The following is a 26,323-nucleotide window of genomic DNA, read 5'->3' on the forward strand; positions in this document are numbered from 1 at the left end:
GAACAGTGGGGCATTGGCGAAGGTAGTGTCCATTATTTTGAATTCAATACCCGCCGTAGATTGCGCCCGAGTAGTCTCTGTCCAGTCTCTGTCCAATCTCTGTCCAGTCTCTGTCCAGTCTCTGTCCAGTCTCTGTCCAGTCAGGTTTTCAGAGGCTCAGATTGCGTACAATCACTGCCACGCATCTGTACAGCGCGTTAAGAATGTGGCATGAACAAATGATGCATAAAAGCCATTTATTTGTTACATAAGTACATATACCTTTGCCCTAAGCCCCCCCTAGTAGGATAATGCCCCCTCTTACTGTCGCCCCCAAAATAAGAATGTACAACAGACCACAGCTGCTCCCGACCCGCGGTGATTAAATGAGCGACTCGAAGCAGAAGGGGGAGAACAGGTATCCCCCCCCGGAGTAGAACTTGTTCTGGAATTCCACCCTGCGCCAAGAGAGAGAGGGGGGAGTTAAGGGGCAGGAGAGGGAAGGCAGGGTCCCACGGGGGAGACACGGGGGACAGGAGAGGGAACGCAGGGTCCCACGGGGGAGACACGGGGGACAGGAGAGGGAAGGCAGGGTCCCACGGGGGAGACACGGGGGACAGGAGAGGGAACGCAGGGTCCCACGGGGGAGACACGGGGGGACAGGAGAGGGAAGGCAGGGTCCCACGGGGGAGACACGGGGGGCAGGAGAGGGAAGGCAGGGTCCCACGGGGGAGACACGGGGGGACAGGAGAGGGAAGGCAGGGTCCCACGGGGGAGACACGGGGGACAGGAGAGGGAACGCAGGGTCCCACGGGGGAGACACGGGGGACAGGAGAGGGAAGGCAGGGTCCCACGGGGGAGACACGGGGGGCAGGAGAGGGAACGCAGGGTCCCACGGGGGAGACACGGGGGACAGGAGAGGGAACGCAGGGTCCCACGGGGGAGACACGGGGGACAGGAGAGGGAACGCAGGGTCCCACGGGGGACAGGAGAGGGAACGCAGGGTCCCACGGGGGAGACAGGGGGCAGGAGAGGGAAGGCAGGGTCCCACGGGGGAGACACGGGGGACAGGAGAGGGAAGGCAGGGTCCCACGGGGGAGACACGGGGGGCAGGAGAGGGAAGGCAGGGTCCCACGGGGGAGACACGGGGGACAGGAGAGGGAAGGCAGGGTCCCACGGGGGAGACACGGGGGACAGGAGAGGGAACGCAGGGTCCCACGGGGGAGACACGGGGGACAGGAGAGGGAACGCAGGGTCCTACGGGGGAGACACGGGGGACAGGAGAGGGAACGCAGGGTCCCACGGGGGAGACACGGGGGACAGGAGAGGGAACGCAGGGTCCCACAGGGGAGACACGGGGGGCAGGAGAGGGAAGGCAGGGTCCCACGGGGGAGACACGGGGGACAGGAGAGGGAAGGCAGGGTCCCACGGGGGAGACACGGGGGGCAGGAGAGGGAAGGCAGGGTCCCACGGGGGGCAGGAGAGGGAACGCAGGGTCCCACGGGGGAGGCACGGGGGACAGGAGAGGGAACGCAGGGTCCCACGGGGGAGGCACGGGAGGCAGGAGAGGGAACGCAGGGTCCCACGGGGGAGACACGGGAGGCAGGAGAGGGAACGCAGGGTCCCACGGGGGAGACACGGGGGACAGGAGAGGGAACGCAGGGTCCCACGGGGGAGACACGGGGGACAGGAGAGGGAACGCAGGGTCCCACGGGGGAGGCACGGGGGACAGGAGAGGGAACGCAGGGTCCCACGGGGGAGGCACGGGGGACAGGAGAGGGAACGCAGGGTCCCACGGGGGAGACACGGGGGACAGGAGAGGGAACGCAGGGTCCCACGGGGGAGACACGGGGGACAGGAGAGGGAAGGCAGGGTCCCACGGGGGAGACACGGGGGGCAGGAGAGGGAAGGCAGGGTCCCACGGGGGAGACACAGGGGACAGGAGAGGGAACGCAGGGTCCCACGGGGGAGACACGGGGGACAGGAGAGGGAACGCAGGGTCCCACGGGGGAGACACGGGGGACAGGAGAGGGAATGCAGGGTCCCACAGGGGACAGGAGAGGGAAGGCAGGGTCCCACAGGGGGACAGGAGAGGGAAGGCAGGGTCCCACGGGGGACAGGAGAGGGAAGGCAGGGTCCCACGGGGGACAGGAGAGGGAAGGCAGGGTCCCACGGGGGACAGGAGAGGGAAGGCAGGGTCCCACGGGGGACAGGAGAGGGAAGGCAGGGTCCCACGGGGGACAGGAGAAGGAAGGCAGGGTCCCACGGGGGACAGGAGAGGGAAGGCAGGGTCCCACGGGGGACAGGAGAGGGAAGGCAGGGTCCCACGGGGGACAGGAGAGGGAAGGCAGGGTCCCACGGGGGACAGGAGAGGGAAGGCAGGGTCACACGGGGGACAGGAGAGAGAAGGCAGGGTCCCACGGGGGAGACACGGGGGACAGGAGAGGGAATGCAGCGTCCCACGGGGGAGACACGGGGGACAGGAGAGGGAAGGCAGGGTCCCACGGGGGAGACACTGGGGACAGGAGAGGGAAGGCAGGGTCCCACGGGGGAGACACGGGGGACAGGAGAGGGAATGCAGCGTCCCACGGGGGAGACACGGGGGACAGGAGAGGGAACGCAGGGTCCCACGGGGGGAGACACGGGGGACAGGAGAGGGAAGACAGGGTCCCACGGGGGGACAGGAGAGGGAAGGCAGGGTCCCACGGGGGGACAGGAGAGGGAAGGCAGGGTCCCACGGGGGGACACGGGGGACAGGAGAGAGAAGACAGGGTCCCACGGAGACAGGAGAGGGAAGACAGGGTCCCACGGGGGGACAGGAGAGGGAAGGCAGGGTCCCACGGGGGACAGGAGAGGGAAGGCAGGGTCCCACGGGGGAGACACGGGGGACAGGAGAGGGAAGGCAGGGTCCCACGGGGGAGACACGGGGGACAGGAGAGGGAAGGCAGGGTCCCACGGGGGACAGGAGAGGGAAGGCAGGGTCCCACGGGGGACAGGAGAGGGAAGGCAGGGTCCCACGGGAGAGACACGGGGGACAGGAGAGGGAAGGCAGGGTCCCACGGGGGACAGGAGAGGGAAGGCAGGGTCCCACGGGGGAGACACGGGGGGACAGGAGAGGGAAGGCAGGGTCACACGGGGGAGACACGGGGGACAGGAGAGGGAAGGCAGGGTCCCACGGGGGACAGGAGAGGGAAGGCAGGGTCCCACGGGGGACAGGAGAGGGAAGGCAGGGTCCCACGGGGGACAGGAGAGGGAAGGCAGGGTCCCACGGGGGAGTGACGGGGGACAGGTTTGAGGATGGGGTCCCACGAGGGGCGAGAGCTGCGCCCCTCATGGAGTGTCAGAGAAAGGACTCGCTGGGGTCTCAGCCACTCACCAGTGCAGACGGAGTGCGTGTAAGAACGCGGAGAGACCCTCCATGATCAGCAAGATGGCGACCGTCAGCACGGCGAAAAAGGCAAAGACGGGAACGAGAACGATGCTCCAGGTGAAGGTCACATTTCTGAATCCAATGGCCATCACCATCTGCCACAGGACCTCGGACAGCTCTGAGGGGGAGAGAGGCCGGGGAGAGAGGGCGTGAGAGGCCGGGGAGAGAGGGCAGGAGAGGCCGGGGAGAGAGGGCAGGAGAGGCCGGGGAGAGAGGGCAGGAGAGGCCGGGGAGAGAGGGCAGGAGAGGCCGGGGAGAGAGGGCAGGAGAGGCCGGGGAGAGAGGGCAGGAGAGGCCGGGGAGAGAGGGCAGGAGAGGCCGGGGAGAGAGGGCAGGAGAGGCCGGGGAGAGAGAGCAGGAGAGGCCGGGGAGAGAGGGCGTGAGAGGCCGGGGAGAGAGGGTAGGAGAGGCCGGGGAGAGAGGGCAGGAGAGGCCGGGCAGGGAGGGCAGGAGAGGCCGGGCAGGGAGGGCAGGAGAGGCCGGGCAGGGAGGGCAGGAGAGGCCGGGGAGAGAGGGCAGGAGAGGCCGGGGAGAGAGGGCAGGAGAGGCCGGGGAGAGAGGGCAGGAGAGGCCGGGGAGAGAGGGCAGGAGAGGCCGGGGAGAGAGGGCAGGAGAGGCCAGGGAGAGAGGGCGTGAGAGGCCGGGAGAGAGGGCAGGAGAGGCCGGGGAGAGAGGGCAGGAGAGGCCGGGGAGAGAGGGCAGGAGAGGCCGGGGAGAGAGGGCAGGAGAGGCCGGGGAGAGAGGGCAGGAGAGGCCGGGGAGAGAGGGCAGGAGAGGCCGGGGAGAGAGGGCAGGAGAGGCCGGGGAGAGAGGGCAGGAGAGGCCGGGGAGAGAGGGCAGGAGAGGCCGGGGAGAGAGAGCAGGAGAGGCCGGGGAGAGAGGGCGTGAGAGGCCGGGGAGAGAGGGTAGGAGAGGCCGGGGAGAGAGGGCAGGAGAGGCCGGGCAGGGAGGGCAGGAGAGGCCGGGCAGGGAGGGCAGGAGAGGCCGGGCAGGGAGGGCAGGAGAGGCCGGGGAGAGAGGGCAGGAGAGGCCGGGGAGAGAGGGCAGGAGAGGCCGGGGAGAGAGGGCAGGAGAGGCCGGGGAGAGAGGGCAGGAGAGGCCGGGGAGAGAGGGCGTGAGAGGCCGGGGAGAGAGGGCAGGAGAGGCCGGGGAGAGAGGACAGGAGAGGCCGGGGAGAGAGGGCAGGAGAGGCCGGGGAGAGAGGGCAGGAGAGGCCGGGGAGAGAGGGCAGGAGAGGCCGGGGAGAGAGGGCAGGAGAGGCCGGGGAGAGAGGGCAGGAGAGGCCGGGGAGAGAGGGCAGGAGAGGCCGGGGAGAGAGGGCAGGAGAGGCCGGGGAGAGAGGGCAGGAGAGGCCGGGGAGAGAAGGCAGGAGAGGCCGGGGAGAGAGGGAATGAGAGGCCAGGGAGGGAGGGAATGAGAGGCCGGGGAGGGAGGGAATGAGAGGCCGGGGAGGGAGGGCAGGAGAGGCTGGGGAGAGAGGGCAGGAGAGGCTGGGGAGAGAGGGCAGGAGAGGCCGGGGAGAGAGGGCAGGAGATGCCGGGGAGAGAGGGCAGGAGAGGCCGGGGAGAGAGGGCGTGAGAGGCCGGGGAGAGAGGGCAGGAGAGGCCGGGGAGAGAGGGCAGGAGAGGCCGGGCAGGGAGGGCAGGAGAGGCCGGCAGGGAGGGCAGGAGAGGCCGGGGAGAGAGGGCGTAAGAGGCCGGGGAGAGAGGGCGTAAGAGGCCGGGGAGAGAGAGCAGGAGAGGCCGGGGAGAGAGGGCAGGAGAGGCCTCGGAGAGAGGGCGTGAGAGGCCGGGGAGAGAGGGCAGGAGAGGCCGGGGAGAGAGGGCAGGAGAGGCCGGGGAGAGAGGGCAGGAGAGGCCGGGGAGAGAGGGCAGGAGAGGCCGGGGAGAGGGGGCAGGAGAGGCCGGGGAGAGGGGGCAGGAGAGGCCGGGGAGAGGGGGCAGGAGAGGCCGGGGAGAGGGGGCAGGAGAGGCCGGGGAGAGAGGGCAGGAGAGGCCGGGGAGAGAGGGCAGGAGAGGCCGGGGAGGGAGGGCAGGAGAGGCCGGGGAGAGAGGGAAGGAGAGGCCGGGGAGAGAGGGCAGGAGAGGCCGGGGAGAGAGGGCAGGAGAGGCCGGGGAGAGAGGGCAGGAGAGGCCGGGGAGAGAGGGCAGGAGAGGCCGGGGAGAGAGGGCAGGAGAGGCCGGGGAGAGAGGGCAGGAGAGGCCGGGGAGAGAGGGCAGGAGAGGCCGGGGAGAGAGGGCAGGAGAGGCCGGGGAGAGAGGGCAGGAGAGGCCGGGGAGAGAAGGCAGGAGAGGCCGGGGAGAGAGGGAATGAGAGGCCAGGGAGGGAGGGAATGAGAGGCCGGGGAGGGAGGGAATGAGAGGCCGGGGAGGGAGGGCAGGAGAGGCTGGGGAGAGAGGGCAGGAGAGGCTGGGGAGAGAGGGCAGGAGAGGCCGGGGAGAGAGGGCAGGAGATGCCGGGGAGAGAGGGCAGGAGAGGCCGGGGAGAGAGGGCAGGAGAGGCCGGGGAGAGAGGGCAGGAGAGGCCGGGGAGAGAGGGAGGGCAGGAGAGGCCGGGGAGAGAGGGCAGGAGAGGCCGGGGAGAGAGGGCAGGAGAGGCCGGGGAGAGAGGGCAGGAGAGGCCGGGGAGAGAGGGCGTGAGAGGCCGGGGAGAGAGGGCAGGAGAGGCCGGGGAGAGAGGGCAGGAGAGGCCGGGGAGAGAGGGCAGGAGAGGCCGGGGAGAGAGGGCAGGAGAGGCCGGGGAGAGAGGGCAGGAGAGGCCGGGGAGAGAGGGCAGGAGAGGCCGGGGAGAGAGGGCAGGAGAGGCCGGGGAGAGAGGGCAGGAGAGGCCGGGGAGAGAGGGCAGGAGAGGCCGGGGAGAGAGGGCAGGAGAGGCCGGGGAGAGAGGGCAGGAGAGGCCGGGGAGAGAGGGCAGGAGAGGCCGGGCAGGGAGGGCAGGAGAGGCCGGGGAGAGAGGGCAGGAGAGGCCGGGCAGGGAGGGCAGGAGAGGCCGGGCAGGGAGGGCAGGAGAGGCCGGGCAGGGAGGGCAGGAGAGGCCGGGCAGGGAGGGCAGGAGAGGCCGGGGAGAGAGGGCGTAAGAGGCCGGGGAGAGAGGGCGTAAGAGGCCGGGGAGAGAGAGCAGGAGAGGCCGGGGAGAGAGGGCAGGAGAGGCCTCGGAGAGAGGGCGTGAGAGGCCGGGGAGAGAGGGCAGGAGAGGCCGGGGAGAGAGGGCAGGAGAGGCCGGGGAGAGAGGGAAGGAGAGGCCGGGGAGAGAGGGCAGGAGAGGCCGGGGAGAGAGGGCAGGAGAGGCCGGGGAGAGAGGGCAGGAGAGGCCGGGGAGAGAGGGCAGGAGAGGCCGGGGAGAGAGAGCAGGAGAGGCCGGGGAGAGAGGGCAGGAGAGGCCGGGGAGAGAGGGCAGGAGAGGCCGGGGAGAGAGGGCAGGAGAGGCCGGGGAGAGAGGGCAGGAGAGGCCGGGGAGAGAGGGCAGGAGAGGCCGGGGAGAGAGGGCAGGAGAGGCCGGGGAGAGAGGGCAGGAGAGGCCGGGGAGAGAGGGCAGGAGAGGCCGGGGAGAGGGGGCAGGAGAGGCCGGGGAGAGGGGGCAGGAGAGGCCGGGGAGAGGGGGCAGGAGAGGCCGGGGAGAGGGGGCAGGAGAGGCCGGGGAGAGGGGGCAGGAGAGGCCGGGGAGAGAGGGCAGGAGAGGCCGGGGAGGGAGGGCAGGAGAGGCCGGGGAGGGAGGGCAGGAGAGGCCGGGGAGAGAGGGAAGGAGAGGCCGGGGAGAGAGGGCAGGAGAGGCCGGGGAGAGAGGGCAGGAGAGGCCGGGGAGAGAGGGCAGGAGAGGCCGGGGAGAGAGGGCAGGAGAGGCCGGGGAGAGAGGGCAGGAGAGGCCGGGGAGAGAGGGCAGGAGAGGCCGGGGAGAGAGGGCAGGAGAGGCCGGGGAGAGAGGGCAGGAGAGGCCGGGGAGAGAGGGCAGGAGAGGCCGGGGAGAGAGGGAATGAGAGGCCAGGGAGGGAGGGAATGAGAGGCCGGGGAGGGAGGGAATGAGAGGCCGGGGAGGGAGGGAATGAGAGGCCGGGGAGGGAGGGAATGAGAGGCCGGGGAGGGAGGGAATGAGAGGCCGGGGAGGGAGGGCAGGAGAGGCCGGGGAGAGAGGGCAGGAGAGGCCGGGGAGAGAGGGCAGGAGAGGCCGGGGAGAGAGGACAGCAGAGGCCAGGAAGAGAGGGCACGAGAGGCCGGGGAGAGTGGGCAGGAGAGGCCGGGGAGAGAGAGCAGGAGAGGCCGGGGAGAGAGAGCAGGAGAGGCCGGGGAGAGAGGGCAGCAGAGGCCAGGAAGAGAGGGCACGAGAGGCCGGGGAGAGAGGGCAGGAGAGGCCGGGGAGAGAGGGCAGGAGAGGCCAGGGAGAGAGGGCAGGAGAGGCCGGGGAGAGAGGGCAGGAGAGGCCGGGGAGAGAGGGCAGGAGAGGCCGGGGAGAGAGGGCAGGAGAGGCCGGGGAGAGAGGGCAGGAGAGGCCGGGGAGAGAGGGCAGGAGAGGCCGGGGAGAGAGGGCAGCAGAGGCGGGGGAGAGAGGGCAAGAGAGGCCGGGGAGAGAGGGCAGGAGAGGCCGGGGAGAGAGGGCACGAGAGGCCGGGGAGGGAGGGAATGAGAGGCCGGGGAGGGAGGGAATGAGAGGCCGGGGAGGGAGGGAATGAGAGGCCGGGGAGGGAGGGAATGAGAGGCCGGGGAGACACATTGGTGGAGAAACAAGGAGCCGGGTAGTAGAGACGAGATATTTACGTGCATGCGCCAGGCTCAGGGCCCAGAGCCGGAGGTAGGACGCGGTGTTGGAGATGCAGCCCAGACAGTACTCAATGGTGTGAATCATCTGGTGCATGAACACGTCGGCCGGGTCAAACTGCAGAGAGACAGGGGGGGGGGGGGTGAGAAGAGAGCGCCGAGCTCAGCAGGGGGAGGGAATTGTGGGGGAGGGTAATTGTGGGGGAGGGTAATTGTGGGGGAAGGTAATTGTGGGGGAAGGTAATTGTGCGGGAGGGTATTGTGGGGGAGGTAATTGTGGGGGAGGGTAATTGTGGGGGAGGGTAATTGTGGGGGAGGGTAATTGTGGGGGAAGGTAATTGTGGGGGAAGGTAATTGTGCGGGAGGGTATTGTGGGGGAGGTAATTGTGGGGGAGGGTAATTGTGGGGGAGGGTAATTGTGGGGGAGGGTAATTGTGGGGGAGGGTAATTGTGGGGGAGGGTAATTGTGGGGGAGGGTAATTGTGGGGGAGGTAATTGTGGGGGAGGTAATTGTGGGGGAGGGTAATTGTGGGGGAGGGTAATTGTGGGGGAGGGTAATTGTGGGGGAGGGTAATTGTGGGGGAGGTAATTGTGGGGGAGGGTAATTGTGGGGGAGGGTAATTGTGGGGGAGGGTAATTGTGGGGGAGGGTAATTGTGGGGGAGGGTAATTGTGGGGGAGGGTAATTGTGGGGGAGGGTAATTGTGGGGGAGGGTAATTGTGGGGGAGGGTAATTGTGGGGGAGGGTAATTGTGGGGGAGGTAATTGTGGGGGAGGTAATTGTGGGGGAGGGTAATTGTGGGGGAGGGTAATTGTGGGGGAGGGTAATTGTGGGGGAGGGTAATTGTGGGGGAGGGTAATTGTGGGGGAGGGTAATTGTGGGGGAGGGTAATTGTGGGGGAGGGTAATTGTGGGGGAGGGTAATTGTGGGGGAGGTAATTGTGGGGGAGGGTAATTGTGGGGGAGGGTAATTGTGGGGGAGGGTAATTGTGGGGGAGGGTAATTGTGGGGGAGGGTAATTGTGGGGGAGGGTAATTGTGGGGGAGGGTAATTGTGGGGGAGGTAATTGTGGGGGAGGGTAATTGTGGGGGAGGGTAATTGTGGGGGGGACGCACCTCGCCATGTTCCGTGTCTTTAGAATGCTCTATATTTGTTCCCGGTTCCGTGATCTCCCCCTCCAGCAGGGGGCTCCTCTCCCCATCATTTAGTGAACCCTGAAAAGACAGTCACAGTGAGAGAGACGCACAGGCCGCCACCGCCGCCGCCCGGCAAACACCAGGAGCCGATCCGGTACCTGGTCCCGCTGCCCACGGCAACTTCTCTTCCAGCGGTGCTGAACGTACAGGTAGATTGGGTCTCCAAGAAGCAGAACCGGGACACAGATCACAGCGACAACCACCAGAGCCATCTGCACCACGCTCTGCAAGAGACCGATGGATCAGAACCGGCGGCGCGGGGATATCACGGTGATTATTATTATTATTATTAACAGTGGTTGACAAATCACCAAAAAATCTACTCGCCACCTAGTACCACACGTGTGCTGCTTGGGCCAATATTTACTCGCCCGGAGGTTAAATACACTCGCCCGGGGCGAGTAAATGTATAGGTTTGTCGAACACTGATTATTAATCCCCTCCGTAGGAGCTGAAACGGGTCTCAGCGAGACGGCAACATGGAAAGTCACAAAATATACAATGATTTCAAAAACACAACGTCTGTAACGGAGATTGGATCGTTCAGAACGAGAACCGAAATACAGATAGAATACGAACAATAAAACACGGAAAAGTCCCGCTCGCTTTGCGGCTGTGGGACCCGATCTACATGATGCGCGGTGAGAATAACGAGCGCTGAAGCGCGCCTAAACATCGCGGGTATATCAGGTGTTTTGGAGAAGGCAGATTTCTGCTACAAGTTAACGATGATTAACCGGAGATTAATTAGTGTCTCTCCTCCTGGGATTGGCCCTAAAATTGGGATTTTTTCCTCCAATGATTTGATGTTAACTGGAAGGGAGCCGAGCGTCCACCGTCCCCTCCTCGCCAGGCGTGTAATAGGCGTGTAATAGCCGTGTTATTCGCGCGCGAGCATTTCCTGTTTCCCTTATCTCATATGGTCCTGGATGTGGGGCCGGTCAGCAACATGGGGGGGGGGGGGGGAGGGGTCGGTCAGCGACATGGGGGGGGGCGGTCAGCGACATGGGGGGGTCGGTCAGCGACATGGGGGGGGCGGTCAGCGACATGGGGGGGGTCGGTCAGCAATGGGATGGGGGGCCGGTCAGCAACGAGATGGGGGGGCGGTCAGCAACGAGATGGGGGGGCCGGTCAGCAACGAGATGGGGGGGCCGGTCAGCAGCGAGATGGGGGGGCCGGTCAGCAGCGAGATGGGGGGGCCGGTCAGCAGCGAGATGGGGGGGCCGGTCAGCAGCGAGATGGGGGGGCCGGTCAGCAGCGAGATGGGGGGGCCGGTCAGCAGCGAGATGGGGGGGCCGGTCAACGAGATGGAGGGGGCCGGTCAGCAGTGACATTGGGGCCCGGTCAGCAGCGACATGGGGGGCCGGTCAGCAACGAGATGGGGGCCGGTCAGCGATCACGGGGGGCCGGTCAGCGACACGGGGGGCCGGTCAGCGACACGGGGGGGCGGTTAGCGACATGGGGGCCCTACTCTGAGCAAGGAGTTGGGTGACATTTCAGGAATGTGTTGCAAAATAGTGGCGGGGGCTTGTTACCCCGTAGCACCAGTTCTGTGATTATTTTTGTGGTCAACCTCAATTCCCACCCCTTCTACCACGAGGTACACCCATCTCTCGTGGTCCTGTGGCACGGCATGGTTCTGCTCGTGGTCCCCATTTTCCCCTCCGTGGCCAGCCTACCCCTTCCTGTGGCTCCATGTCTCACTCTTATGGGCGTGGCCTTGCCCAAACAGGTACTGCTTTTGTGGCCGGCCTCCCCCGGTAATCCTCCCTTTGTGTCACCGTGTGGCCGGCCTCCCCCGGTAATCCTCCCTTTGTGTCACCGTGTGGCCGGCCTCCCCCGGTAATCCTCCCTTTGTGTCACCGTGTGGCCGGCCTCCCCCGGTAATCCTCCCTTTGTGTCACCGTGTGGCCGGCCTCCCCTGGTAATCCTCCCTTTGTGTCACGGTGTGGCCGGCCTCCCCCGGTAATCCTCCCTTTGTATCACCGTGTGGCCGGCCTCCCCCGGTAATCCTCCCTTTGTGTCACCGTGTGGCCGGCCTCCCCCGGTAATCCTCCCTTTGTGTCACCGTGTGGCCGGCCTCCCCCCGGTAATCCTCCCTTTGTGTCACGGTGTGGCCGGCCTCCCCCGGTAATCCTCCCTTTGTGTCACGTGTGGCCGGCCTGCCCCGGTAATCCTCCCTTTGTGTCACCGTGTGGCCGGCCTGCCCCGGTAATCCTCCCTTTGTGTCACCGTGTGGCCGGCCTCCCCCGGTAATCCTCCCTTTGTGTCACGGTGTGGCCGGCCTCCCCCGGTAACCCTCTCTTTGTGTCACGGTGTGGCTGGCCTCCCCCGGTAATCCTCCCTTTGTGTCACGGTGTGGCTGGCTCCCCCCGGTAATCCTCCCTTTGTGTCACGGTGTGGCCGGCCTCCCCCGGTAATCCTCCCTTTGTGTCACGTGTGGCCGGCCTCCCCCGGTAATCCTCCCTTTGTGTCACGGTGTGGCCGGCCTCCCCCCGGTAATCCTCCCTTTGTGTCACGGTGTGGCCGGCCTCCCCCGGTAATCCTCCCTTTGTGTCACCGTGTGGCCGGCCTCCCCCGGTAATCCTCCCTTTGTGTCACGGTGTGGCCGGCCTCCCCCGGTAATCCTCTCTTTGTGTCACGGTGTGGCCGGCCTGCCCCGGTAATCCTCCCTTTGTGTCACGGTGTGGCCGGCCTCCCCCGGTAATCCTCCCTTTGTGTCACCGTGTGGCCGGCCTCCCCCGGTAATCCTCCCTTTGTGTCACCGTGTGGCCGGCCTCCCCCGGTAATCCTCCCTTTGTGTCACCGTGTGGCCGGCCTCCCCCGGTAATCCTCCCTTTGTGTCACCGTGTGGCCGGCCTCCCCCGGTAATCCTCCCTTTGTGTCACGGTGTGGCCGGCCTCCCCCGGTAATCCTCCCTTTGTGTCACCGTGTGGCCGGCCTCCCCTGGTAATCCTCCCTTTGTGTCACGGTGTGGCCGGCCTCCCCCGGTAATCCTCCCTTTGTGTCACCGTGTGGCCGGCCTCCCCCGGTAATCCTCCCTTTGTGTCACGGTGTGGCTGGCTCCCCCCGGTAATCCTCCCTTTGTGTCACGGTGTGGCCGGCTCCCCCCGGTAATCCTCCCTTTGTGTCACGTGTGGCCGGCCTCCCCCGGTAATCCTCCCTTTGTGTCACGGTGTGGCCGGCCTCCCCCCGGTAACCCTCCCTTTGTGTCACCGTGTGGCCAGCTCCCCCCGGTAATCCTCCCTTTGTGTCACGGTGTGGCCGGCCTCCCCTGGTAATCCTCCCTTTGTGTCACCGTGTGGCCGGCCTCCCCCGGTAATCCTCCCTTTGTGTCACCGTGTGGCCGGCTCCCCCCGGTAATCCTCCCTTTGTGTCATGGTGTGGCCGGCCTCCCCCGGTAATCCTCCCTTTGTGTCACGTGTGGCCGGCCTCCCCCGGTAATCCTCCCTTTGTGTCACGGTGTGGCCGGCCTCCCCCGGTAATCCTCCCTTTGTGTCACGGTGTGGCCGGCCTCCCCCGGTAATCCTCCCTTTGTGTCACGGTGTGGCCGGCCTCCCCCGGTAATCCTCCCTTTGTGTCACCGTGTGGCCGGCCTCCCCCGGTAATCCTCCCTTTGTGTCACGGTGTGGCCGGCCTCCCCCGGTAATCCTCCCTTTGTGTCACGGTGTGGCCGGCCTCCCCCGGTAATCCTCCCTTTGTGTCACGGTGTGGCCGGCCTCCCCCGGTAATCCTCCCTTTGTGTCACCGTGTGGCCGGCCTCCCCCGGTAATCCTCCCTTTGTGTCACGGTGTGGCCGGCCTCCCCCGGTAATCCTCCCTTTGTGTCACGGTGTGGCCGGCCTCCCCCGGTAATCCTCCCTTTTTGTCACCGTGTGGCCGGCCTCCCCCGGTAATCCTCCCTTTGTGTCACCGTGTGGCCGGCCTCCCCCGGTAATCCTCCCTTTGTGTCACGGTGTGGCCGGCCTCCCCCGGTAATCCTCCCTTTGTGTCACGGTGTGGCCGGCCTCCTCCGGTAATCCTCCCTTTGTGTCATGGTGTGGCCGGCCTCCCCCGGTAATCCTCCCTTTGTGTCACGGTGTGGCCGGCCTCCCCCGGTAATCCTCCCTTTGTGTCACGTGTGGCCGGCCTCCCCCGGTAATCCTCCCTTTGTGTCACGGTGTAGCCGGCCTCCCCCGGTAATCCTCCCTTTTTGTCACCGTGTGGCCGGCCTCCCCCGGTAATCCTCCCTTTGTGTCACCGTGTGGCCGGCTCCCCCCGGTAATCCTCCCTTTGTGTCACGGTGTGGCCGGCCTCCCCCGGTAATCCTCCCTTTGTGTCACGTGTGGCCGGCCTCCCCCGGTAATCCTCCCTTTGTGTCACGGTGTGGCCGGCCTCCCCCGGTAATCCTCCCTTTGTGTCACGGTGTGGCCGGCCTCCCCCGGTAATCCTCCCTTTGTGTCACCGTGTGGCCGGCCTCCCCCGGTAATCCTCCCTTTGTGTCATGATGTGGCCGGCCTCCCCGGTAATCCTCCCTTTGTGTCACGGTGTGGCCGGCCTCCCCCGGTAATCCTCCCTTTGTGTCACGGTGTGGCCGGCCTCCCCCGGTAATCCTCCCTTTGTGTCACGGTGTGGCCGGCCTCCCCCGGTAATCCTCCCTTTGTGTCACGGTGTGGCCGGCCTCCCCCGGTAATCCTCCCTTTGTGTCACGGTGTGGCCGGCCTCCCCCGGTAATCCTCCCTTTGTGTCACGGTGTGGCCGGCCTCCCCCGGTAATCCTCCCTTTTTGTCACCGTGTGGCCGGCCTCCCCCGGTAATCCTCCCTTTGTGTCACCGTGTGGCCGGCCTCCCCCGGTAATCCTCCCTTTGTGTCACGGTGTGGCCGGCCTCCCCCGGTAATCCTCCCTTTGTGTCACGGTGTGGCCGGCCTCCCCCGGTAATCCTCCCTTTGTGTCATGGTGTGGCCGGCCTCCCCCGGTAATCCTCCCTTTGTGTCACGGTGTGGCCGGCCTCCCCCGGTAATCCTCCCTTTGTGTCATGGTGTGGCCGGCCTCCCCCGGTAATCCTCCCTTTGTGTCACCGCGTGGCGGGCGTCCCCCGTGGAACGTGGCACACTCACCTGCCCATAGTAGAGGTCAATGTTCCGTTTGTTCTCGGTGAACAGGAACATGTCGATGAAATGAACGAGAAGACTCGGAGCCGTATTGGCGTCCACCACGGACCACACCAGCCACTTATAGACCACCATAAAGACCAGATACCCAAAGAGACAGAGGAGGAACAGCAGCTCTGGGAGAGACACCAAGAGGATGCGATATCCTTGTCTGAAGTGACTGCACAAGAAAAAGAGACATCAAAGACAGAGAGACATCAGAGACAGACCAGGAGAATGAGAGACATCAGAGACAGACCAGGAGAATGAGAGACATCAGAGACAGACCAGGAGAATGAGAGACATCAGAGACAGACCAGGAGAATGAGAGACATCAGAGACAGACCAGGAGAATGAGAGACATCAGAGACAGACCAGGAGAATGAGAGACATCAGAGACAGACCAGGAGAATGAGAGACATCAGAGACAGACCAGGAGAATAAGAGACATCAGAGACAGACCAGGAGAATGAGAGACATCAGAGACAGACCAGGAGAATAAGAGACATCAGAGACAGACCAGGAGAATGAGAGACATCAGAGACAGACCAGGAGAATGAGAGACATCAGAGACAGACCAGGAGAATAAGAGACATCAGAGACAGACCAGGAGAATGAGAGACATCAGAGACAGACCAGGAGAATGAGAGACATCAGAGACAGACCAGGAGAATGAGAGACATCAGAGACAGACCAGGAGAATGAGAGACATCAGAGACAGACCAGGAGAATGAGAGACATCAGAGACAGACCAGGAGAATGAGAGACATCAGAGACAGACCAGGAGAATAAGAGACATCAGAGACAGACCAGGAGAATGAGAGACATCAGAGACAGACCAGGAGAATAAGAGACATCAGAGACAGACCAGGAGAATGAGAGACATCAGAGACAGACCAGGAGAATAAGAGACATCAGAGACAGACCAGGAGAATAAGAGACATCAGAGACAGACCAGGAGAATGAGAGACATCAGAGACAGACCAGGAGAATAAGAGACATCAGAGACAGACCAGGAGAATAAGAGACATCAGAGACAGACCAGGAGAATGAGAGACATCAGAGACAGACCAGGAGAATGAGAGACATCAGAGACAGACCAGGAGAATGAGAGACATCAGAGACAGACCAGGAGAATGAGAGACATCAGAGACAGACCAGGAGAATGAGAGACATCAGAGACAGACCAGGAGAATGAGAGACATCAGAGACAGACCAGGAGAATGAGAGACATCAGAGACAGACCAGGAGAATGAGAGACATCAGAGACAGACCAGGAGAATGAGAGACATCAGAGACAGACCAGGAGAATGAGAGACATCAGAGACAGACCAGGAGAATAAGAGACATCAGAGACAGACCAGGAGAATGAGAGACATCAGAGACAGACCAGGAGAATGAGAGACATCAGAGACAGACCAGGAGAATAAGAGACATCAGAGACAGACAAGGAGAATGAGAGACATCAGAGACAGACCAGGAGAATGAGAGACATCAGAGACAGACCAGGAGAATGAGAGACATCAGAGACAGACCAGGAGAATAAGAGACATCAGAGATAGACCAGGAGAATGAGAGACATCAGAGACAGACCAGGAGAATAAGAGACATCAGAGACAGACCAGGAGAATGAGAGACATCAGAGACAGACCAGGAGAATGAGAGACATCAGAGACAGACCAGGAGAATAAGAGACATCAGAGACAGACCAGGAGAATGAGAGACATCAGAGACAGACCAGGAGAATGAGAGACATCAGAGACAGACCAGGAGAATGAGAGACATCAGAGACACGCACAATCAGACCTGGCGGGAGCGCATGGTACAATGCCACTGTCTGAAGTGACTGCTGCACGAGACAGATGTCGGAGACCAGGTGAAAGAGACAGGCTGGAAGTATGCAGTGCAGCAGTCTAAAGTGACGGGTTACAGACCGTGGGGTTACGCCGGCCCAGCGCTCGCACCCCTCGCCACCGCACCCTCCGCGGGCGAGATCCAGGTTTGAATATTCATGGGAAGGTCGGTAAGGGGGGTTATATATACGGCTAATTTTACTGTATACGAATCGGGGGTGGGAGGGGGTGTCTCCCGGAGCTGTGCCACGCCACCTAGCACGGGGGGGGGGGGTGTCTCCCGGAGCTGTGCCACGCCACCTAGCACGGGGGGGGGGTGTCTCCCGGAGCTGTGCCACGCCACCTAGCACGGGGGAGGGGGGGTGTCTCCCGGAGCTGTGCCACGCCACCTAGCACGGGGGGGGTGTCTCCCGGAGCTATGCCACGCCACCTAGCACGGGGGGGTGTCTCCCGGAGCTGTGCCACGCCACCTAGCACGGGGGGGGGGGAGGTGTCTCCCGGAGCTGTGCCACGCCACCTAGCACGGGGGAGGGGGTGTCTCCCGGAGCTGTGCCACGCCACCTAGCACGGGGGGGGGTGTCTCCCGGAGCTGTGCCACGCCACCTAGCACGGGGGGGGGTGTGTCTCCCGGAGCTGTGCCACGCCACCTAGCACGGGGGGGGGGTGTCTCCCGGAGCTGTGCCACGCCACCTAGCACAGGGGAGGGGGTGTCTCCCGGAGCTGTGCCACGCCACCTAGCACGGGGGGGGGGGGGTGTCTCCCGGAGCTGTGCCACGCCACCTAGCACGGGGGGGGGGTGTCTCCCGGAGCTGTGCCACGCCACCTAGCACGGGGGGGGGGGTGTCTCCCGGAGCTGTGCCACGCCACCTAGCACGGGGGGGGGGGGAGGTGTCTCCCGGAGCTGTGCCACGCCACCTAGCACGGGGGAGGGGGTGTCTCCCGGAGCTGTGCCACGCCACCTAGCACGGGGGGGGTGTCTCCCGGAGCTGTGCCACGCCACCTAGCACGGGGGAGGGGGTGTCTCCCGCAGCTGTGCCACGCCACCTAGCACGGGGGGGTGTCTCCCGGAGCTGTGCCACGCCACCTAGCACGGGGGGGGGGTGTCTCCCGGAGCTGTGCCACGCCACCTAGCACGGGGGAGGGGGTGTCTCCCGGAGCTGTGCCACGCCACCTAGCACGGGGGGGGGGTGTCTCCCGGAGCTGTGCCACGCCACCTAGCACGGGGGGGTGTGTCTCCCGGAGCTGTGCCACGCCACCTAGCACGGGGGGGGGGTGTCTCCCGGAGCTGTGCCACGCCACCTAGCACGGGGGGGGGGGGTGTCTCCCGGAGCTGTGCCACGCCACCTAGCACGGGGGGGGGTGTCTCCCGGAGCTGTGCCACGCCACCTAGCACGGGGGGGGTGTCTCCCGGAGCTGTGCCACGCCACCTAGCACGGGGGTGTGTCTCCCGGAGCTGTGCCACGCCACCTAGCACGGGGGGGGTGTCTCCCGGAGCTGTGCCACGCCACCTAGCACGGGGGGGGGTGTGTCTCCCGGAGCTGTGCCACGCCACCTAGCACGGGGGGGGGGCACCGATTGCCGGTACATAACGTTATACTTTTGCCAGTACTTTAGGGGGGGGGGTGCGGAGGTCACCACATGGGGAGCGTCTCAGAATGGGGTCCCAGATCTCTGTTGGTCACACGTGTGGACTGATCCCAGTGGCCACGTGGCTGCTCACTGACAAAATTCTGGTCAGGGAATGTCAGCATTCCTGTAGCTTGGAGTGCTGTGCCACGCACACGCACACGCACACGCACACGCACACGCATGTTACTGCTTTAAGGGTTACCCCGTGAATGTGACCCAATGTTACAGCGAGAGCGCAAGGACACTCACATGTGGTTAAAGACACCGAGACAGACGCCAAACGCCATGTGACAGACGCCAAGAATAACAGACATTTTCATCTTAAAGGAGTTCAGAAAGGTGAGACGGTTCGAGGCGAGACTCCAGATCTGGGAAGAGAGAGAGCGTGTAAGAGAGAGCGTGACAGAGAGAGAGTGTAAGAGAGAGCGTGACAGAGAGAGAGTGTAAGAGAGAGCGTGACAGAGAGAGAGTGTAAGAGAGAGCGTGACAGAGAGAGAGTGTAAGAGAGAGCGTGACAGAGAGAGAGTGTAAGAGAGAGCGTGACAGAGAGAGAGTGTAAGAGAGAGCGTGACAGAGAGAGAGTGTAAGAGAGAGCGTGACAGAGAGAGAGTGTAAGAGAGAGCGTGACAGAGAGAGAGTGTAAGAGAGAGCGTGACAGAGAGAGAGTGTAAGAGAGAGCGTGACAGAGAGAGAGTGTAAGAGAGAGCGTGACAGAGAGAGAGTGTAAGAGAGAGCGTGACAGAGAGAGAGTGTAAGAGAGAGCGTGACAGAGAGAGAGTGTAAGAGAGAGCGTGACAGAGAGAGAGTGTAAGAGAGAGCGTGACAGAGAGAGAGAGTGTAAGAGAGAGCGTGACAGAGAGAGAGTGTAAGAGAGAGTGTAAGAGAGAGCGTGACAGAGAGAGAGTGTAAGAGAGAGCGTGACAGAGAGAGAGTGTAAGAGAGAGCGTGACAGAGAGAGAGTGTAAGAGAGAGCGTGACAGAGAGAGAGAGTGTAAGAGAGAGCGTGACAGAGAGAGAGTGTAAGAGAGAGTGTAAGAGAGAGCGTGACAGAGAGAGAGTGTAAGAGAGAGCGTGACAGAGAGAGAGTGTAAGAGAGAGCGTGACAGAGAGCGCGTCATAGTAAAAAGGAGACGGGTGATAGTGTCAGTGAGAGAGGGGCAGTGCCAGAGCGTCAACGGAGCAGACTGGCAGAGAGCAGGAGACGCCATCAGACAGGAGTGAGAGAGTCAGCACACGAGAGCGTCTCTCACCGGATCAATGCCGAATGGATATGGGGCGGTGAAGACACCCGTAATGTTGGGGTCCAGAGAAGGCGGAGGAGTCGTAGCCAGAGATTGCAGCCTAAGAGAGGTCATAAGAGACAGTCACACACAGGGCAGGCGGCATGTCCACGGGCTGGGGGGGAGCCGCCAGCAGACACACACGCTGGGGGGGGGGGGGGGAGGAGCCGGAGGCAGGCCGACGGGCTGGGGGGGGGGGGGAGCCGGAGGCAGGCTCACGTGTCGGTGGGGGGGAGTCAGCAGCATGCCCACGTGTCGGGGGGGGGGGAGTCAGCAGCATGCCCACGTGTCGGGAGGGGGGGGAGTCAGCGGCATGCCCACGTGTCGGGGGGGGGGGAGTCAGCAGCATGCCCACGTGTCGGGGGGGGGGGAGTCAGCAGCATGCCCACGTGTCGGGGGGGGGAGTCGGCGGCATGCCCACGTGCCGGGGGGGGGAGTCGGCGGCATGCCCACGTGTCGGGGGGGGGGAGTCAGCAGCATGCCCACGTGTCGGGGGGGGGGGGAGTTAGCAGCATGCCCACGTGTCGGGGGGGGGGGAGTCAGCTGCATGCCCACGTGTCGGGGGGGGGGGAGTCAGCAGCATGCCCACGTGCCGGGGGGGGGGGGAGTCGGCGGCATGCCCACGTGCCGGGGGGGGGGGGGGAGTCAGCGGCATGCCCACGTGTCGGGGGGGGGAGTCGGCGGCATGCCCACGTGTCGGGGGGGGGGGAGTCAGCGGCATGCCCACGTGCCGGGGGGGGGGGGGGGAGTCAGCGGCATGCCCACGTGTCGGGGGGGGGAGTCGGCGGCATGCCCACGTGTCGGGGGGGAGTCAGCGGCATGCCCACGTGTCGGGGGGGGGGGAGTCGGCGGCATGCCCACGTGTCGGGGGGGGGGGGGAAGTCGGCGGCATGCCCACGTGCCGGGGGGGGGGGGGAGTCGGCGGCATGCCCACGTGTCGGGGGGGGGTGGGGAGTCGGCGGCATGCCCACGTGCCGGGGGGGGGGGGGGAGTCGGCGGCATGCCCACGTGCCGGGGGGGGGGGGGAGTCAGCAGCATGCCCACGTGTCGGGGGGGGGGAGTCAGCAGCATGCCCACGTGTCGGGGGGGGGAGTCAGCGGCATGCCCACGTGCCGGGGGGGGGGAGAGTCAGCAGCATGCCCACGTTGTCGGGGGGGGGGAGTCGGCGGCATGCCCACGTGTCGGGGGGGGGGGAGAGAGCGTGGAGAGGTAGGCCCACAGGCTGGGGGGGGGGGAGCCAGAGGCAGGCCCACGGGCTGGGGGGGGGGAGCCGGAGGCAGGCCCACGGGCTAGGGGGGGTGGCGAGGGAGCCGGAGGCAGGCCCACGGGCTGGGGGGGGGGGGAGGGAGCCGGAGGCAGGCCCACGGGCTGGGGGGGGGGGAGCCGGAGGCAGGCCCACGGGCTGGGGGGGGGGGGGGGAGCCGGAGGCAGGCCCACGGGCTGGGGGGGGAGGGGAGTCAGCAGCATGCCCACGTGTCGGGGGGGGGGGGGGAGTCAGCAGCATGCCCACGTGTCGGGGGGGGGAGTCAGCGGCATGCCCACGTGCCGGGGGGCGGGGGGGTCGGCGGCATGCCCACGTGTCGGGGGGGGGGAGTCGGCGGCATGCCCACGGGCTGGGGGGGGGGGGGGGAGGGAGCCGGAGGCAGGCCCACGGGCTGGGGGGGGGGGGGGGAGCCGGAGGCAGGCCCACGGGCTGGGGGGGGGGGGAGCCGGAGGCAGGCCCACGGGCTGGGGGGGGGGGGCGAGGGAGCCGGAGGCAGGCCCACGGGCTGGGGGGGGGGAGGGAGCCGGAGGCAGGCCCACGGGCTGGGGGGGGGGGAGCCGGAGGCAGGCCCACGGGCTGGGGGGGGGGGGGCGAGGGAGCCGGAGGCAGGCCCACGGGCTGGGGGGGGGGGGAGCCGGAGGCAGGCCCACGGGCTGGGGGAGGGGGAGCCGCCAGCAGACCCACACGCTGGGGGGGGGGGGGGTAGTCGGCGGCATGCCCACGTGTCGGGGGGGGGAGTCAGCAGCATGCCCACGTGTCGGGGGGGGGGGGGAGTCAGCAGCATGCCCACGTGTCGGGGGGGGGGGAGTCAGCGGCATGCCCACGTGTCGGGGGGGGGAGTCAGCAGCATGCCCACGTGTCGGGGGGGGGGGAGTCAGCAGCATGCCCACGTGTCGGGGGGGGGAGTCAGCAGCATGCCCACGTGTCGGGGGGGGGGAGTCAGCAGCATGCCCACGTGTCGGGGGGGAGGGGAGTCAGCAGCATGCCCACGTGTCGGGGGGGGGGGGGGAGTCAGCAGCATGCCCACGTGTCGGGGGGGGGGGGGGAGTCAGCAGCATGCCCACGTGCCGGGGGGCGGGGGGGTCGGCGGCATGCCCACGTGTCGGGGGGGGGGAGTCAGCGGCATGCCCACGTGTCGGGGGGGGGGGGAGTCAGCAGCCTGCCCACGTGTCGGGGGGGGGGGGAGTCAGCAGCATGCCCACGTGTCGGGGGGGGGGGGAGTCAGCAGCATGCCCACGTGTCGGGGGGGAGTCAGCAGCATGCCCACGTGTCGGGGGGGGGGGGGGGAGGGAGCAGCATGCCCACGTGTCGGGGGGGGGGGGGGGAGTCAGCAGCATGCCCACGTGTCGGGGGGGGGGGGGTCGGCGGCATGCCCACGTGCCGGGGGGGGGGGGGGAGTCAGCAGCATGCCCACGTGCCGGGGGGGGGGGGGGTTCATGCCCACTGATGTGTCACTCACGTCCAGTTCTTGTCTCTGGCCATGGCAGACACGCTCCACCCCGAGGGAAGATAACCGTCGCGCGGCTGAAACACTCGTTATACACAAACCCGGTGTAAATAGAAAGAGCGCCCATCAGCAGGATCAGATAACGCCCCCCGAAGCACGCCGTCCAGATCTGGGAGACAGGGGGGAGAGAGACAGGGGGGAGAGGGGGGGAGACAGGGGGGAGACAGGGGGAGAGAGGAGAGACGGGGGGGAGAGAGGAGAGAGAGGGGAGAGAGAGGGAGAGAGAGGGGAGAGAGGGGGGAGAGAGAGGAGAGAGAGGGGGGAGAGAGAGGAGAGAGAGGGGGGAGAGAGAGGGGGGAGAGAGAGGGGGGAGAGAGGAGAGAGAGGGGAGAGAGAGGGGGGAGAGAGGAGAGACAGGGGGAGAGAGAGGGGGGAGAGGGGGGGAGACAGGGGGAGAGAGGAGAGAGAGGGGGGGAGAGAGAGGAGAGACAGGGGGGAGAGAGAGGGGAGAGAGAGGAGAGACAGGGGGAGAGAGAGGGGGGAGAGGGGGGAGACAGGGGGGAGAGAGGAGAGAGAGGGGGGAGAGAGAGGAGAGACAGGGGGGAGAGAGAGGGGAGAGAGAGGAGAGACAGGGGGGAGAGAGAGGGGGGAGAGGGGGGGAGACAGGGGGGAGAGAGGAGAGAGAGGGGGGAGAGAGAGGAGAGACAGGGGGGAGAGAGAGGGGAGAGAGAGAGGAGAGAGAGGGGGGAGAGAGGAGAGACAGGGGGGAGAGAGGAGAGACAGGGGGGAGAGAGGAGAGAGAGGGGGAGAGAGGAGAGAGAGGGGGGAGAGAGAGGAGAGACAGGGGGGAGAGAGGAGAGAGAGGGGGGAGAGACAGGGGGGAGAGAGGAGAGACAGGGGGGGAGAGAGGAGAGACAGGGGGGAGAGAGGAGAGACAGGGGGGAGAGAGGAGAGACAGGGGGAGAGAGGAGAGACAGGGGGAGAGAGAGGGGGGAGAGAGGAGAGACAGGGGGGGAGAGAGGAGAGAGAGGGGGGAGAGAGGAGAGAGAGGGGGGAGAGAGAGGAGAGACAGGGGGGAGAGAGAGGAGAGACAGGGGGGAGAGAGGAGAGAGAGGGGGAGAGAGAGGTCGGAGAGAGGAGAGACAGGGGGGAGAGAGGAGAGACAGGGGGGAGAGAGGAGAGACAGGGGGGAGAGAGGAGAGACAGGGGAGAGAGAGGAGAGACGGGGAGAGAGAGGAGAGACAGGGGGGAGAGAGGAGAGACAAGGGGAGAGAGGAGAGACAGGGGGAGAGAGGAGAGACAGGGGGAGAGAGAGGGGGAGAGAGGAGAGACAGGGGGAGAGAGGAGAGAGAGGGGGAGAGACGGGGGAGAAAGGAGAGACAGGGGGGAGAGAGAGGGGAGACAGGGGGGAGAGAGGAGAGACAGGGGGAGAGAGGAGAGAGAGGGGGGAGAGAGAGGAAAGACAGGGGGGAGAGAGGAGAGAGAGGGGGGAGAGACAGGGGGGAGAGAGGAGAGACAGGGGGGAGAGAGGAGAGACAGGGGGGAGAGAGGAGAGACAGGGGGGAGAGAGGAGAGACAGGGGGGAGAGAGAGGGGGGAGAGAGGAGAGACAGGGGGGAGAGAGGAGAGACAGGGGGGAGAGAGGAGAGAGAGGGGGAGAGAGAGGGGGGAGAGAGGAGAGAGAGGGGGGAGAGAGAAGGGGAGAGAGGAGAGAGAGGGGGGAGAGAGAGGGGAAGAGAGAGGAGAGAGAGGGGGGAGAGAGACAGGGGGAGAGAGGAGAGAGAGGGGGAGAGAGAGGGGGGAGAGAGGAGAGAGAGGGGAGAGAGAGGGGGAGAGAGAGGGGGGAGAGAGGAGAGAGAGGGGAGAGAGAGGGGGAGAGAGAGGGGGGAGAGAGGAGAGAGAGGGGGGAGAGAGGAGAGAGAGGGGTAGAGAGAGGGGGGAGAGAGAGGGGGAAGAGAGAGGGGGGAGAGAGAGGGGGAAGAGAGAGGAGAGAGAGGAGAGACGGGGGAGAGAGAGGGAGAGAGGAGAGACGGGGGAGAAAGGAGAGACAGGGGGGAGAGAGGGGAGAGAGGGGGGAGAGAGAGGGGGAGAGAGGAGAGAGAGGGGGGAGAGAGGAGAGACGGGGGAGAGAGAGGGAGAGAGGAGAGACGGGGGAGAAAGGAGAGACAGGGGGGAGAGAGGGGAGACATGGGGGAGAGAGAGGGGAGACAGGGGGGAGAGAGAGGGGGGAGAGAGGAGAGACAGGTGGGAGAGAGGAGACGGGGGAGAGAGGAGAGACAGGGGGGAGAGAGGAGAGACAGGGGGGGAGAGGAGAGACAGGGAGAGAGACAGGGGGGAGAGAGGAGGGACAGGGAGAGAGACAGGTGGGAGAGAGCGAGAGGAGAGAGACAGGGAGAGAGAAAGAGAGAGAGAGGGAGAGAAAGAGAGAGGAGAGAGAGAAAGAGAGGAGAGAGAGGGAAAGAGAGAGAGAGGGAGAGAGAGAAAGAGAGAAAGAGAGAGAGAGAGAGAGAGAGAGAAAGAGGGGGAGAGAGGGGGTGAGAGGGAGAGAGAGGGGGGTGAGAGGGAGAGAGAGGGGGTGAGAGGGGGAGAGACCGGGAGAGACAGGGAGAGAGAGAGGAGAGAGAGAGGAGAGAGAGGAGAGACGGAGAGAGAGGGGAGAGAGGGGGAGAGAGAGTGAGAGGAGAGAGAGGGGGAGAGAGGAGAGAGAGGAGAGAGAGAGAAGAGACAGGGAGAGAGAGAGGAGAGACAGGGAGAGAGAGAGAGAGAGAGACGGGAGAGGGGACAGGGAGAGAGAGTTAGATGGGGGAGGGAGGGGAGAGACATGGGGGAGGGAGATGGGGAGGGAGGGGGAGAGAGAGGGAGAGAGGGGGAGAGAGGGGGAGAGAGGGGGAGAGAGGGGGAGAGAGGGGGAGAGAGGGGGAGAGAGGGGGAGAGAGGGGGAGAGAGGGGGTGAGAGGGAGAGAGAGGGGGTGAGAGGGAGAGAGAGGGGGTGAGAGGGGGAGAGACCGGGAGAGACCGGGAGAGACAGGGAGAGAGAGAGGAGAGAGAGAGGAGAGAGAGAGGAGAGACGGAGAGAGAGGGAGAGAGGAGAGGAGAGAGGAGAGAGAGGGGGTGAGAGGGGGAGAGGAGAGACGGGGGAGAAAGGAGAGACAGGGGGGAGAGAGGGGAGACATGGGGGAGAGAGAGGGGAGACAGGGGGGAGAGAGAGGGGGGAGAGAGGAGAGACAGGTGGGAGAGAGGAGAGACGGGGGAGAGAGGAGAGACAGGGGGGAGAGAGGAGAGACAGGGGGGGAGAGGAGAGACAGGGAGAGAGACAGGGGGGAGAGAGGAGGGACAGGGAGAGAGACAGGTGGGAGAGAGCGAGAGGAGAGAGACAGGGAGAGAGAAAGAGAGAGAGAGGGAGAGAAAGAGAGAGGAGAGAGAGAAAGAGAGGAGAGAGAGGGAAAGAGAGAGAGAGGGAGAGAGAGAAAGAGAGAAAGAGAGAGAGAGAGAGAGAGAGAGAGAGAGAGAGAAAGAGGGGGAGAGAGGGGGTGAGAGGGAGAGAGAGGGGGTGAGAGGGAGAGAGAGGGGGTGAGAGGGGGAGAGACCGGGAGAGACAGGGAGAGAGAGAGGAGAGAGAGAGGAGAGAGGAGAGACGGAGAGAGAGGGGAGAGAGGGGGAGAGAGAGTGAGAGGAGAGAGAGGGGGAGAGAGGAGAGAGAGGAGAGAGAGAGAAGAGACAGGGAGAGAGAGAGGAGAGACAGGGAGAGAGAGAGAGAGAGAGACGGGAGAGGGGACAGGGAGAGAGAGTTAGATGGGGGAGGGAGGGGAGAGACATGGGGGAGGGAGATGGGGAGGGAGGGGGAGAGAGGGGGAGAGAGAGGGAGAGAGGGGGAGAGAGGGGGAGAGAGGGGGAGAGAGGGGGAGAGAGGGGGAGAGAGGGGGAGAGAGGGGGAGAGAGGGGGTGAGAGGGAGAGAGAGGGGGTGAGAGGGGGAGAGACCGGGAGAGACCGGGAGAGACAGGGAGAGAGAGAGGAGAGAGAGAGGAGAGAGAGAGGAGAGACGGAGAGAGAGGGGAGAGAGGGAGAGAGGGAGAGAGAGGGGGTGAGAGGGGGAGAGACCGGGAGAGACAGGGAGAGAGAGAGGAGAGAGAGAGGAGAGACGGGGAGAGACGGAGAGAGAGGGGAGAGGGGGAGAGAGAGTGAGAGGAGAGAGAGGGGGAGAGAGGAGAGAGAGAGAAGAGACAGGGAGAGAGAGAGAGGAGAGACAGGGAGAGAGAGAGAGAGAGAGAGACGGGAGAGGGGACAGGGAGAGAGAGTTAGATGGGGGAGGGAGGGGAGAGACATGGGGGAGGGAGATGGGGAGGGAGTGGAGAGAGGTGGGGGGAGGGAG

At 65.3% G+C, this 26,323-nt stretch overlaps 1 protein-coding gene across 1 annotated transcript in view; it reads right to left on the bottom strand.

The window, feature by feature from the left end:
• Nucleotides 1-222: 222 nt before the first annotated feature.
• Nucleotides 223-26,323, bottom strand: part of LOC142484007 (V-type proton ATPase 116 kDa subunit a 3-like) — a 79,546-nt gene continuing 53,445 nt past the window's right edge. Inside the window, 10 exon segments of the mRNA XM_075583966.1 lie at nucleotides 223-437; nucleotides 3,356-3,527; nucleotides 8,158-8,275; nucleotides 9,272-9,370; nucleotides 9,451-9,576; nucleotides 14,449-14,662; nucleotides 18,213-18,331; nucleotides 19,214-19,304; nucleotides 21,967-22,012; nucleotides 22,015-22,269. Of these exon segments, the coding sequence (XP_075440081.1) occupies nucleotides 362-437; nucleotides 3,356-3,527; nucleotides 8,158-8,275; nucleotides 9,272-9,370; nucleotides 9,451-9,576; nucleotides 14,449-14,662; nucleotides 18,213-18,331; nucleotides 19,214-19,304; nucleotides 21,967-22,012; nucleotides 22,015-22,269 (1,316 nt within the window). The 3' untranslated portion in view covers nucleotides 223-361.

This window comes from Ascaphus truei, unplaced genomic scaffold, assembly GCF_040206685.1.
Source record: "Ascaphus truei isolate aAscTru1 unplaced genomic scaffold, aAscTru1.hap1 HAP1_SCAFFOLD_415, whole genome shotgun sequence".
Lineage (NCBI taxonomy): Eukaryota > Metazoa > Chordata > Amphibia > Anura > Ascaphidae > Ascaphus > Ascaphus truei.